This window comes from Malania oleifera, chromosome 2 (assembly GCF_029873635.1).
Source record: "Malania oleifera isolate guangnan ecotype guangnan chromosome 2, ASM2987363v1, whole genome shotgun sequence".
Classification (NCBI taxonomy): domain Eukaryota; kingdom Viridiplantae; phylum Streptophyta; class Magnoliopsida; order Santalales; family Ximeniaceae; genus Malania; species Malania oleifera.
The window spans coordinates 137,447,608-137,463,344 of NC_080418.1; the positions used below are offsets into that span (position 1 = coordinate 137,447,608).

Genomic DNA, 15,737 nt, shown 5'->3' on the forward strand with positions numbered 1-15,737 from the left:
CGAAGACCTTCACCTATGTTCGTACCAACACAATTACGTATATAGGGGCGCAATTGATTCTATAATTACTAGCTAGCAACTAATTAATTAAAATCAATTATGTACGTAGCTTAATTAGTTACCTAGCTGGCTAGATTAACGAATTAATGCACACCTAAGTTTGGGATCAATTAATTAATTGAGTTTTCAAATATGCAGCTGCAGAAATAGTTAGTACTAGAAGCGAAGTGAAATATATGGATGAAAGCCATCTATATATATATACACAGATGGATGTTGCTTGTAATTAATAAAGTAGCTCTCTCTGTATCCAATCTCTTAGCTTCCTCCTCCTGTCGCATACACTTTGTGACAATATTGACCTTACTGTTTATTTATAGCATAATAAGAATTTATGTCATGGACGAGAGAGTTCAATTAATAATTGATACTGCTCTGTTCAATTCTCTTGCTGGCAGTGATCATGACATCAGAGTTTACAACTTTGAAATGCGTTTTCATCATGGGTGAGGCATATGTGTGTGTGTGTGTGAGAGAGAGAGAGAGAGAGTATATATATATATATAAGGTGTTTTTCTCAACTGTTTGACCTTTGAGTCGTTAGCAATGGGGTATGCTGCAGGATCCAAAGAGCTGAGTTTATGCATAAAAGAAATTTTCCCAGATCCAACAATATGGATGGTTGCTGGAGAAAATGAGTACTCGTCAGAGAGATATGAAACATAAACGACAATACTTTCCTTCAACCCAAGATAAAAAAGAAAGAAGATAGGAAAGGAAAGGAGAGAGAGAGAGAGAGAGAGAGAGAGAGAGAGCGAGAATGGGGGGGTGATATTACCGAGGGGAACACTAAGAAAAGTAAACGGAGCGATATACACACAGAAGAGATCGACACCACTCCACTACAGTCCACAGTCTATACACTACATGCATGCACCACATCTCTCGCTCCATCTGTCTCTCTCAAGCTAGTCTCCAATGTTGGAATGAAAGGTGTGTGCACGCGCAGTGGGTGAGAGTTGGAGAGGAGGGAGGGAGAGTGGGGGTGGGGTTCCTCTGTCTGCGTGCAAATAGAGAGAGAGAGAGAGAGGAGATCTAGAGTTCACCGGCCACAAGTTTTATCTTTCTTGGGTGTCTGTGTGTGTTTTATTGCGTGCATGTCGAGGTGCCTCGAGCCCTGCAAAGGTGACCACCACCACCACCACCCCCCTCCTCCCTATTTAATTGGCCCCCCGATCTTACCTTACCCTTTTGGTTTTTTCCCCCACGCACCATGCTCGCGTTCCCCCCACGCCCCCCCTCCCTTTAAAATTAAGTAGAATTTAAGATGTAATCAATAATTTATAATCACATCATTTCGAATCTAATCTATCAAATGAACGAATTAAGTGGACTTGATCAGGTTAACTATTTAGTTTACATTTTACTTCACACTTGCCCATACCCTAAATCAAATCTAAATTTTCTTTTTATGAATTTTGATTTATAAATTTGTTTTGTCTAAAAAAATTAGCTTAAATTTGTTGAAATAATAAATAAAAAATTTAGACAAAATTATTATATATTTGTTGATTTCTGTTCGTAACCTATTAATTAATTAACAGACTAGCTAAAATGAATTTAGTTTCACTCATCAAATATATAAAAGGGTCAATTCAAATATAACATGTTAATGTGTTTTGCTGTCCTTATTTATTGTTAAGTTAGAGTTTCACTGCTTAAATAATTATGAAATTTAGGATTGGTTTGACAATTATTATAAGGAAATAAAAAAAAAGCAATAAAAATGAAAGCTGGAAAATTTTCACTTTATTTATATTTTCAAAATTAAAATGATTAAACTTTAATTGAATTCTAGGCTTTACCTATATCATTCAATCAAATAAAAATTTAAACGTATGGATAATATAATAAGGATATAAAAATATATAGTCTTATAGCAAAATAAAATTTCACAAAGTAATTTTATTTTTAATTTTAATTAAAAATATAAAAACATAATGACTTACTTTATTCACGAAGTCAATTATGCTAGTAGAGCAAAACCTATCCCAACAATTAAAACTTATAAAGCATGGATTTCTTGGTTCTACATAAGCGAATAATAGAAACAAATTAAGAACCAACGACACAAAAAAATTAATTGTAAAAAATAATCCATCTTTTAATTAAAAATGCAAGTGATACCAAGTAGCATCTCAAATTTCGAGTAATTCAAACTTATAAGTATCTACTTAATCAATTACGTTAGCTTTATCCCACACTTGAAATTCACAGAATTAATTAATGATTTAAAATGTAGCAAAATTACTTACATACGCCCTAATCGAGTACTTTCTCTCAAAATTTTAATTAATTATTTAAAATGTAAAATTGCACTTACACAACCTATCCTAACCAATACTTGCTCAATCCAAAGCACTTCATTTCAAAATATTTAATAAAATACAAAAAAAAAGAGAAAAATAATTTAAGAAAAAGTAGTGTAGAGGCACATGAGATTATTCCCCACAAAAGGAATGGTGGAATTAGATTAGATAGATAGAAAGAAAGATAGAGCAGGTTCAATGCACACCACAAGGAGCATGGCTAGCTAGCTTGACAAGGTGGGGGGTTGCCTTTCTCTTTGTCCCCTCCCTTATTTGACAATTTGCTTCATGCCTTCCACCTTCCTCCCTTTGCAATTTGCAATCCCTCGTGTTCTTATTATGCTTTTATCATTCTTATTATTACTTCTTCCCTTTTTTCTTAATTAATCCGAAGACTTCAGCCACCATTGCGTCACTTTGGACACTATAGCATGATGCCAAAACTGAGATGGAAGTGAAAGACGGTCACCCATTGACGTACTCTTGGTAATTCATCGGAATAAACTCTCAGAAGAAAATCGAACACGTGACCTTAAGGATTATTATTATTATGATTATATGCAATGCTCCCGTCCGCCACTTTTTTTTTTTTGTATCTTTGTTGACAAATATAAAGCATGTACCCTTCTTCTAAAAATGCACATGTTTAGGTGTAATATGCTCTGGTGATTACTTTACGTGCCACTGTATATTAAATGATTGGAATGAAAGAATTTTTTTAACTTTTTTAGTATCGATGCATTGTTCTAATCAAGACAATTCACTAGATAGACTATTATAATTTTAATTAAAAGAATTTTATGTTTTTCAAAAGTTGTTTTATATTATTGATATACACAAAAAAAAAAGGTCTTTAAATTATTCTAATTAAATATCATAGTTCGAGTTTTAAAGATTACTATGTATTTTTAAATAAACGGGCTATTTAAGATTTTATTCACATGAAGAGAAATTATTCAAATTAGGTATTTTTGTAGTTTGAATTTTAAAAACTAATAAAGAGAAGTTAAAGAATAGAGTCTTATTTTTTGAAATAAGCCATGCATTAAACAAAATTATTAGGAATTTAATTGTGAAATTAATTTCCATTAATTATTTATATAGAAGGAAAAAGCCTATTAATTAACTAGAAAAACATAAACCAAATATGTAAGGGTGTTTTTTGTCCCTTCATAATAAAATATGGGGGTGGAGTACACGCAGCAGGAGGAGCGTGGGAATCGCAGTGGGATTGGGAGTGGGGTGCGAGGGAGGAGTCACGGACTCGCGGACGGTCGCTCCAGATCTGGGAATTTTCTCTTCGCTTTTCGGAAACCCAAGAAAATAAAGAAAAAATAAAATTTTAAAAAATGATTTCGCTACTAACAATGTAACAACGGTTTCAATGTTTTCATCATCATCTCCTTCCCTACATTCTCTCCTTGAAATTCCCCACACCGTTGGATCCTCTCTCTCTCCCCAAGTGAAATTCTTTCCTCCTTTCTCTCTCCCCAAGTGAAACTCTTTTAGTAATTTATATATTAATTAAAAATATATTATAGAATAAGAGTTTTGCATTTTTCATTTTTGTGAATAAGAATTTTGTATTGTGAGCAGCCTCTTAACAAAAATATACAGATTTCATTTCCTAAAAGAAATGTGACTATTATTTCAGAGAAATAATGAGAAAAATATAATCTCTAAATTATTATTTTTATTTTTACTAATTTATATATATTTTTATTTTAATATAATGACGAGATCTAATAAAATTGCATTACCGGACCATTCTTGCTCCATCGAACAAAATAGTGAAGGCGGTGGTTTCAAAAAGAAGAAATCATAGAAAGAAAATTCACACTAGCCTTGTGCATGGTGGATGACTATGGAAATGAGATTCTCATTTTGTAAAATGCTTTCATTCTAAAGAATATGAAATCATTGTTTCATTAGATTTTAAGTTCTAAGATAAGTATGGAAATAGCATGACACAAACAACATTTACTAGGATCGAAATATTAAGCAAACCTCCGAAAGGATGCGGAAAGGGTTCGATTCCCCCAATGACATGAGGATGTCAGAGGTTGGGTACATTTCCGACAGTTTCAGTGCCTTCCTCATATACTCCTACAAGAGGAGAAATTATACAGGAGACCTCCCCCACAATGTGTGCCTGTTTTTTTAATGTCAGACATGTGTTAAATTAGTCATACATTCATTAATATCAAAGAGGGACCCATTTTTAATAAGTGTATAATTAAAGAAATAAACAGACGTACATTTCGGCAAGAGGAAGTGAGGGGTGAGAAGATGCTGGGCCAGATATGTGGGCCGGGCTCACGCGAGCCTCCACCCCTTTCTTCATTAATGGGCCTATTGGGCCTTGGATTAATAAGCATAACATAAGACAAGGGCAGAGGGGATTGTCAAAGGTCAACGGTGGAATGCCCAAATCCCAAATAAAATTCCGCAGGCAGAGTTAAACGAAAACCCAGGACAGGAGGCCAATCTCTGACATGTCCTTGGTATAAAACAAAAAGGGGGACTGCCCTTAGCGTGCGGAAACAAGGTCACAGCAAATCTAACAAAAATGGTCAAATGTTTTTGACATTTACTTGAGACCCCAACAGCTCTCTCGCAGGCTACTGCGTTTTACTACTTTGTTTTCTTGCTCTACCTCTTCTGTTTTTGCTGTGTCAGATGTCCACAACCCCCTCCCCCCTCCTCTCTTCATCTCCTTCTCTAATGTCATGCATTTTTAGGCCAACGTAATCCGAAGGATGATCAGTTTAAATTAAGTTTCAATACAAAATGATCGGTTTATTAAACATGTTAGACAAATTCGAGTCAAATTACCCGTCGAGTGACCCGTTTATGATCTATCTAAACATAAAATAGAAGTGTATTTTTTTTTTATAAAAATAAATGTCATTTTATTTGAAATATTTAAATAAATTTAAAATAAATAAATCATATTTTTTAAACGGGTGATCCGTTTATTAAATGGACGGGTTTGGAATTACATAGTAATCATCTGTTAATAAACGAGTCAATCTGAACCCAAACCCATTTAATCCCGACCTGTTTATGATCCTCCCGAACCCGGTCCGTTAACTCGTTTTGCTACCCCTAGGCCCAATAGGTGTCGTCAAAGCTTGACTAAGATTTTTTGATAGGATTAAAAGATGGAAGTAAGAAATTGAGAAAGTAAGATGAAATGGTAAAACGAGTTCAGTTAAGTAGATATAGTAAAATGCTCGAACCCAACTCAACTACAAGTATATAAAACTCGAGTTTGATTCAATTATAAATTAATATTGAACACATATATAAATATATATATATATATATATATATATATATATATATATATAATGTACGTGTAATGTTAAACATATACTGTATAATATATAAAATATAAAAAATATTCTATAATATATAAAATATGAAAAATAAAATTAAAAAGTTCAATTAGGTTTGAAACTCGACTCAAGTCATAATTTTAAGCTCGAATTCAATTCATTAAAATAGTTGAGTAGTTTAAACTTGACTCGAATTCGGTTAAAATTGAGTCAAGTCGAGTTATGGGACGAGTCAAGTCCAAGTAGTTCGCGAGTAAACTTGACTCAGTTAGACTCTTAGGTAAACCTTGTGTTAATAATTGTTAAACAAATTAGCACTGTTTTTAAGGAAAAGATGAATTAGCCTTATAAAAAACTGCTTAACTCATTCGGTACGACAAAGAGTTGAGTTTTTTTCCCCCTCTTGAAGTGGGTGGCAGTGAAATAGTATGGGCTGAATTTCAATAAGTATTGTTCGTTCGAAAGCGACTCATAAGATTAAAATTTATATCATTCTTATATGATCATACAAACGTCACTCCAAATTGTTAAGACAAAATATAGGCTGGGTGGGAACTTGGACAATGGGCCTGAAACCTGTGATGATCCAGGCTCACTAACTTGCGCTGGAAACACCAAAAGACTATATTACAATGAACGTGGACCAAAATTCTATATCAGAAATGGGCTTGGGCCCAAATGAGACATTTTGTCTCCCGGCCCAACACTACGACATTTGAAGGGAAGACCATCACGCTTCCAAACAATCAAAATATGAAAGAAAAAAAAAAAATGTTCAAAGTATATATTAGCAGTGGTTATAGAAAAGGCCTTATTTATTATGAATGTTTATCAAAACTATTATTAAAAATATTAGGGTCGATGTAGATTACGTCTTATTCATACTAGCCAAATAATAATAAATTGGCACACCAAATATGCTTTGCAATGCTTACGTATTTAACATAATATTTACATTTTTAATGGACATTTTAAAAAAAATTATATCCTTAATTAGCATTGTATATGTTTTCTAATTAAAAATAATTAATATTTATACTAATTGAAATTTTTTAATTTTATTTTTCAATAAATTATTATTTTAAATATAATAAAAGAGTGTGATTATATTATATTATATTATATTATATTATATTATATTATAGGGACATTATGATTCGAAAGCAAAAATAATAAAAGCAATTTGATTCAAAAAGTAGAATTATCATGAGAATGAGATTCTCATAAAACTTACCTACGATACGAGATGAGATGGAAATAGGATGCTAATGTTGTTAGGATGTAGTGCCAACCGCTAGATCAAAAGTTACAATTGTTAGTCGAAGCAAACACAACCCTCATTGCCAAGTCCAATGTTTTTATACATGCTAAAGGTGGACCAAAGGGGCTTATCAATGCTTGTGTATGTGTACCAATAGCATGGACTGCCCCATTTCTATACATGCTGCCAGTAGGCTTGCTTGAGGGGCTTCGAAATGCACACGCAGGTGCACTAGTAGGATGGGTTGTCAAGCACGGATGCCGTAAACTTACGTACACAATAGAGTGACTCTCTAAATGCGAACAAATGTTTCATGGAAATCTTTTCATTTTCGGAAGTTCCTGCTGTCGTAACGTTCGCGAACTTGGGACAAAGTGTAAAGGTGGTTTTTAAAATTATATTTTCGTGAAAAATAAGGTGTGATGGAGTTGCCACTAGCCTTTTGAAGTGTTGTTAGAATACTTTATTATTACCCAATTAAGAGAAAAATCGATCTGCGTTATTAGAGTCAGGTTCGAGAGTTCAGCTATGCGAGGGGAAGCTATTAGCACCTCTTACATGCATGTAGAAGTATCATAAATCTATCATGCATGCAGATGTATTATTACACACCATAATAATTATTACAGCCCAAAGAATAATAAATGCATTTACAAATAAAGATGAACACGTCTTCTTCTTTGCTCTTCATATTTTCATGGAATATGTTAGGGGTATGTACTCGATTAAGGTCTTTCTGATTTTCACTTCACTTTTATGTGTGTGATCTAAATGATTAATCTGTTTAAGTACTTAGGCACACACATTAGTAGCTTGCGATTTGTCATTATCAAAACCAGGAATCGGACTTAAAAAGTCAACAAAATTGAATAACATTTTTATTTATTTCATGGAATAATACAAAAAAAAAAAAAAGGAAAAATACAAGGAAAATAAATTTTACATTGGAATTTAAAAATAAAAAAAAAATAGAAAAGCAAAAAAGAAAATAAAAGAGGTGGGCTAGCATCTTCGGCTTCAAAATTCAAACATGCAAAAGAAAGATTCGAGCAATTAGACATGTGAGAAACATGTGAAAATTAAGATAAATATTGATTAATTAAATTTAGTACTGATTGACTTAATCAATATTAAACTGATTGATCCCCAAAACTTATAAATAAAGGTTTTGTTGAAAGTGAATGTACACACAATTGAGTTAGACAACAGTCACGGAAGCATACATGCAATTGTGAGTGAAAATAAAAATGTTTTGATTACTGAAAAACTGAAGACTTGAAGGGCAAGTTGTAGTAGAAGAAATCGAGGAGATTAAAAGAAATTATAGAGTGAATATTCATAATTGAGTTTAACTTGGAAAATCCTTGTTTAATTTTCAATTTTCTTAGTTAGTTTTTAAATTTAGATAATTGTTCTAGAATTTGTATTAATTTTAAAATTCGATCCATTGACTTGGATTTGATCCATTAATTAGGATCTGATCCATTGGCCCGAAGACCCAAAAGCCCATAACCCTTTATCTGAGGACCCAAGATCCAGGTCCATTGACTACTGACCCTGCGTCCGGCTCGTAACCCAACTAGGCTCAGGATGACTCAACCCAATACCCCATAGCCCAATTGGGCCAAGACAGTTGGGTCCAAGTCCATTTTCATTGATAAAACAAAACTCAAGCCTAATTAATCCAAGCCCAATTCCCCAAATTGAGTTAAGTTCCGTCCAATAAAGAATTCAAGCCCAAGTTTCAATTAATTCAATGTAACCCAAAATTGGTTTAGACTTATTTGTCTCATAAGAAAATTTGGGGAAACTTTCTCGAGAAAATTTAAACAAAACAAAAATGAAAGACGGAAAAAATAATAATAAAGGTAAAGGACTTATCTTGATTTTGGAATTGGAATTTTAAAATAAAAAAAAAACCGACGTGACGCAATCCTAACCGTCCAAAATGTGTTTTCTTTGGACAAGCAAATTGCTGCCACGTCAATAATCTGTGACAAATACCTAGAACCAACCTGGTATCGCCACATCACAAATGACGTCATGATGAGATAATCTTTCTATAGTGAATTTTTAAAAAATAAATAAATAAAGAAAGTAGAGTCACGTGTCACCATTATGGGTGAACACGTGGCCCACTTATCCCAATTGGGTCAGATTTTTAAATCACTGATTTGTTTATTTCATTTTTAATTGGATTTTTAATTTATTTTTTAATTTTCAAAAATTGAAACAAATTAATAAAAGATCAGAAAAAAAAATATTTTAAAAATTAGAAAAAATAAATTAAAAAAATTTGAGTTATTTTAACTAAAATAAAAAAAACTAAAAATGAAGAAAATTCTTTAAAAATCTCAAAAAAAAAAATTTATAAAAATGTTGAAAATTTTCATATAAATCTAAAAAAAATTGAAAAAAAAATGTAAGAATATTTGAAAGACTCTTTTTGATAAATTTTGATAAATTTATTGTGTATATATATTTTATTTTTGTGTGTGTGCATTCTGATGATTAAACAAAGGGTAACGAAGTATTTCAAATCCCACCTATATTAATCCTGAAGGGGGTTTATCTAACAAGACCCCTCCTTTGGAGGTCTTATTAGACATTCATAAATTGCACTTTATTTTTTATTTTTATTTTAAATTTTGGTTTATTTATTCATTTATTTTTTTTAAAAAGGAATTAATTAAAGACCATTAGATTCATTTATGGCTAATTCATAATTAATTGGGTACCATTTGTAAAACGGGTGTGTAGGGAGCGCTGGTATCTTCCTCTCGCATAACAGAACTCCCAATACCAACTTTGATAAATGCACACTAAGACTACTGATTCCTTTACCTTAGAATTAGTCTACAGACCAATCAACAAGTAGTAATTAGGTGAATTAACTGCATATAGATAAATAAAATGTTAGTAATGGCTCCATCAAATTTATATTATTATTCTTTACTATTCCAAACATTTCTCTGAAACGTTGCGATAGACATGATAACAACTCGCTAGTTTATCAAAAGATTAAAATACCTCCAACAAAATCTAAATTCAAATCTCCATAATTAATTAATATATCAAGATTGCAATCTACCAACTCATCCCCCCTCTTCTCTTTCCCCCAAGTTCCACAAAATCCCTAAAAAAAAACATGTTCTGTAGCTAATAAAAAATAATTATAGAGAAATTATTACCAAATACGCTAACAACCCTCCTTAATTCGACATCAAACAAACATTTTTTTTGTATTAAAGAACATTGCTTGATCATATATATATATATATATATATAATTAAATGCTTGGAATGGTGAAGGAAATTTGGATTCTTCTTTGAACACCGTGAGTTGTACTATTAAGTATTGACCCGCGGAATCCATGAGATTGACCGTTGACGCATCCATCAATTAATATGCAGCCAGATGTGTTTTACTTTTAGTTTTCTTCTCTCTCTCTCTCTCTCTCTCTCTCTCCCCTCTGCGTTCTTTCCTCCTTTAAACTCCGGCTACTCATCAACATGCATGAATCGCAGCATCATTAATGCTGTTTTTCTTAAAATTATGAAAGAAGAAAAGGCTAGAATTGATCTTTAAATGCTCCGAATAATTTTTAAAGATCCCTAAAATACAACGAAGGGGGAGATGCAGCAGATGCTTAACAGCTTTTCACTCCCATAAAATAGCACCTTAGTCAATCACGCATGCATGCCCTAATTGCCCTACCCCTTCTCCACATAATGTTGGATCATTAAGATAATTAACCTTGTGTTATCATTAATAATATTAAATGTTATTCAAGCGGAACGTATCATATTAAAGCACCGTAACTTAGAAAAGAAAGATATTAAAATTCATAATTAATTGGGAATCACAATCACTTCATTTGTTAATTCTCTTTAATAGTAACCAGTTCTATTAGTTAATTAACCCAATTATGAAATCATTAATAAAGGGCATTAGTGTTCTCTTAGGTGCATTCCTAAGATAAGAAGAAAACATGCATTCTCAGTTAACCTATTGGAAGGGTCAATTGGACTGCTCGTGTTCTAATAAAAAACTACTAAAATTGTTTGAAGGTAAGTACTATTTAGACCACACCATTGTAGACATCCTCAAATATCATAGAAAGTCTTCAAGTAAATTTAGTGGGTTTATTTTCTCTACTCAAGTTGTGAGGTGTACTGCTTCGTTTGCGAAGACAAGACGTGATGAGGAATGAAACAATATGTACATCTAATGTATTCTCCCTCCCTCCCCCCTCCCTTTGTATTTAAACTTACACTCGAAAATGAAAAATGATCGATTGAGTTTCTGCATTACACCCATATATGCAATTAATTAATGTTATATATGAGAACCCATCCCTCACTTAAATTACTCCCTCCCAAAATCATTTTCAGGATTAGAATTTGAAATCATATATTCATATGAATTTATTTCAACTAATGTATCTTAGACAGCTATCCTTAAGAGACACCATACAATATATCTTATCCTTATTTACTCTCTTAAGCCGCTATCATATATATATATATATACTCAAGTAAAAGCTTATTTAAAGAATGTTCTAAATAAACAGACACACATGCAATACAAATTTGAGTCAAACACAGAACACTGCTAGCTAGTGAAATAACTTCACTATATCTCAAATCAATCAATCACTCAACAATTCACCATGCATATGTTATGGAAGCCATAGCCTGACTGACTACTCACGTAGCCTATCTGCTAGTAGCCGTAATCAGAGAAATCATGGCTGAAAAGAAGAAAATAGTACTCTAGCTAGCCTGCAGCCAGCCCAGCCTTTCCGCCCGAATCAAATTACAATACAAACTAAACAAAACAAAACAAAACTAGCTAGTTACTGACATGCGCACCTTTCCCACAACAACAGCAAAGCAAAGCAAAGCAAAAACCAGTTATTTAATGATCTGCTAGTGCTGGGTACAAACTGATCGAGTGGAACAAATTGCTTACATAATTAATTGGAACATAGAATCAGCTGGGACTTCTCGATTTACAGCTTATTAATTGATCAATTTCGTGTTTAATTTCACGGCAGTGTGCACAATTAAGCTCAGAGGATATATAAAAATTAATCGAGCTGGCAGCCAGTTGACACAGTATATATCCACTTAAGGCATGAACCCTAGCTAACCACAATGCTAATTTCATCGCACAAGTAGAAATTTAAAGTTTTGGTAACCTATCACCAACAACCATTATAATATTTTGTACACCGTATCAACATATTGACAAACGAATTCCACCTAGCTAGCTAAATATTGTTAAATCAGTGTTCATAATAATCTTCTATGAGAACAAAAAAACCAAAAGCAAGAACAAAATCAAACATCCTCCGGCTCTTTCTGCTTCCACTCCAACCCCATGAACCTGCATGGCGAAAACCTAATCCTGTACTCAGAAATGGTCTCCAATTTGGGAGACCACACTTGCACCTTCGACCCCACCAGCTGCTCGTAATGCTTCTGCAGCTCCGGCGTGCTGCATAGAAAAGTACTCTGCTCATCTTCCTCCATTCTCTTCTTCTCTTGACTACAATTACTAATGATCAGTCTCGATATCAGCTCCGGCGACACCTTCATCGAAACCCTACCGTTATCTCCCTTCACGTACTCGAATGGGCACTCTCCGAAATTGATGGGAGTGCCCTTGGGGCTTGAGCCCAGGGCGGCCAGGGAAGCCGCCGAGAGCGCGCCGCATGCAGCGACGCGCTCGATGGGGAGAACAAAGTAGGTGTGGCCGCCGCTGAGCTCGTCGCCCAGAGCGAGGGCGGGGATGGGGCGGCCGATGTAGAAGGAGTCAGCGTGGCAGACCACGCAGTCGGGGAACTCGAACATGATCTCTCCGGCCACCACCCGCTTTCCTCTGGCGACGGTTCGCGTGGTTCCTTCCCAGAAGACTAGCTTCGCCGGCGAGGGATTCGAGTTCTTGGGGTTAAGTTGGAAGCAAGAGAGAGAAACTGCATTGCCCATGAGAGAGAGAGAGGGAGAGAGAGAGAGAGGCTGGAGGGAAAGGAGGGAGAGAGACGGTTAAATACAATGGAGGGAAGAGATGAGATTGACTTGAGGGAAGTCCATGTTTTGCAGGTTCCGTTATAATTGAACTTTTGAAGAGAGGGGGGGGGGGGGGGGGGGGGGGGGGGGGGGGAGAGAGAGAGAGAGAGAGAGAGAGAGAGATGAGGGGGTCGGTGGTCAGTAATGCCGGCTTTGAACAATATCTTAATATTGATTGATGGAGGAGTCATGGGCTCATTTAACTTCCCTCATTAGACTGGTTATTCATGATTAATTAGTTAAATCAATTTACGATCTAATTAAGGTCATGCAGTACCTAACCTTAGCTTAAACTGAGATAATTAACCCACGCGGACTCTATATAATTAACATATAGAATTAATAATATCCCAAAGGTTTACATAAAAAAAATTGTTTTATTTCATTAGGTTAGAAAAAAATTTATTTCATTTTCTATGCCACTCAATTTAAATAAAAGTCTAATACTTTCAGCACTTACTTTATCTTTGGAAATTTTAAATTTAAATTTATACCTTAGGATATAGACAAAATATAATATAAAATTATATTAAAGCTTATCTAAATCTACCTAAATCTAAATCTAATCTATCAAAAGCATGGATTTTAAATTTTAAATTTTAAATTAATTTTTTGTTCATAAGATAGCACCCTTATTTAATTTTTTAATTTTTTTACATATATATATATTATGAAAAAAAAATTTAAAATGCATTTTGTAATTATTTGAATTTAAAATATAAAATAAAATTATTTTCACAAGTGAACAAGACCCGATTATTTTGCTTGTTCGACTGATTGAGGCATTTGCAAAATTTAAAATAAAAACTTCAAACATCATAGTTAAAAAAGAAAATTAATTAATAGTGTATATATAATGTCGACATCAATGTAAATCTTTCTCACAAAATTAATTAATTAAGCTAAAGGCGATCAACGTTCATGATCAATTAGAAACCATGCGGGATTTGAACCATAATAAATTTGGATTTTAATTGGTTACAATAATTAATTATATTTGTTTGGATGTCGCCCACATGCATACGTAGATGGTTACGTAATTTATGTATGTGTATATTTATTAATTACACATATTATATACCGACCCGTGAAAGTCAACTAATTGCACATTAATACGTGGTTTGCTCTAAATCTGTAAATCACAGAGACATTTAATTAAGTAGAATATCCTTTTGACTCGGTCGTTTTTAATTGGTATATAAGTTGGACTAGCGACTGGCAAGGAAAACGTGAATGGATGCAAAAGTTTTACACAGCTAAATTCATCAATTCTGTAAGACTAAATTAATTATTTATATGTTCATACTGGCCCCTGAAGTTTCACATAATTACATTGGCACCTCTTTACATTTCAAAAATTGCACTAACTCCTTTCAATTAGTTTTAATTAGCAATCAACCAACATTAGCTCTTCTCTGCTCTTTGTTGGTTTGAAAAGTAAAAATAAAATTACAAAGACAATATATTTCTATTATATATTGCGATAATAAATTTTATCAAGACATTTTTTTTAAAAAAACAAAAGTTATATTATTATTATTATGGCAATAATAATAATTTTGATCAAAGTTTATAGGGAAATTAAAAAATGTGGTTCGCAAAATGAAATAAATTATAGATGTCACAAAATTAATTTTGAGCGAGAAATATTTGAATGCGTCACTGGTGTCATAGAGATGTTTGTCAAATTTGTATCAGTGGAGTCGAACAAATTCTAAGTTTGTCAAATTAGGAAGAGTTCATTTATGTTTTAGCAGACTTAGGAGGGTGATTTATATACTTTCTTTCTTTATTGTTTAAGCTTCATCCCGATTTTATTGGGCTTCAGGCGAGTCTCTTGTTTTCTTTGTCTTCTCGGAAATTTCAAGTCTCTTGCTTGTCTCTTCTTTTTTTGATGAATTTACTTTTTCTCAAAATATAAACATATACTAGTTAATTTTTTGAGGATAAAAACTAGCAATGCCACCTAAGTTTTCTAAATTTTACTTTTAATCATGTCCTAAAGTTTTTGAAAACTACTAAAGAATCGCTTAAGGTTTAATTTTATTAACAAAATGAATCTTTCATTAGTTGACTGTCATTCAACGGTTAAGTATATTTGAAAAAAATGAATTTTACTACTAATAAAATGATGTTTTAAAATGACATCAATTGAGAAAATTCATCATATAATATCTTGAAAGTTGATTAAGTGAATGAAACACCTCATCGATTCTCAAATTAAGTGGTCCAACTAATCCAATTATTTTGGATCAATTGATTGACATTAGCATAACCAAAAATTTATATATTTTAAATTTTTTAAAATTTATACGAAAAAATAAAAATTACTAATAAATTATAAAAGTACCTATATAAATTATAATGTTATAAAACATTTGTTTGATGCAATTACCCTAAAAATTTAATTGGTAAATGCATCACAAAACAAATAATATAGTTCAATACTTTTTTAAAAAAAAATTCAAGTAATTGATCAAACATAGTGTTAAAAATTTTATTGTAAACTTGAATTTCATACTTTATAAATTAAAACAATGAAATTGAATGTTGCTCCTTTGCGTGTAAAATATGAATGCTAAATATATTAAAATGTTCAAATTTATATTAATTGGTTAACCTTTGTTCGAGGCAATTCCCCGATTTTTCCTTATTTTATTTTAGTTGTTATGTTATTAAATATGATATTCAA

At 32.6% G+C, this 15,737-nt stretch overlaps 1 protein-coding gene across 1 annotated transcript; it reads right to left on the bottom strand.

Annotated features, from left to right (window-relative positions):
* Positions 1 to 12,157: 12,157 nt before the first annotated feature.
* Positions 12,158 to 13,070, bottom strand: LOC131148718 (uncharacterized). The gene has a single exon (XM_058098608.1). The coding sequence runs from the start codon at positions 12,962 to 12,964 to the stop codon at positions 12,317 to 12,319; it is 648 nt and encodes a 215-aa protein (XP_057954591.1). The 5' UTR covers positions 12,965 to 13,070; the 3' UTR covers positions 12,158 to 12,316.
* Between the last annotated feature and the right edge of the window lie 2,667 nt (positions 13,071 to 15,737).

Coding starts and splice junctions, on each gene's coding strand:
- LOC131148718 (XM_058098608.1), bottom strand. CDS start 12,964: ATGGGCAATGCAGTTTCTCTCTCTTGCTTCCAACTTAACCCCAAGAAC.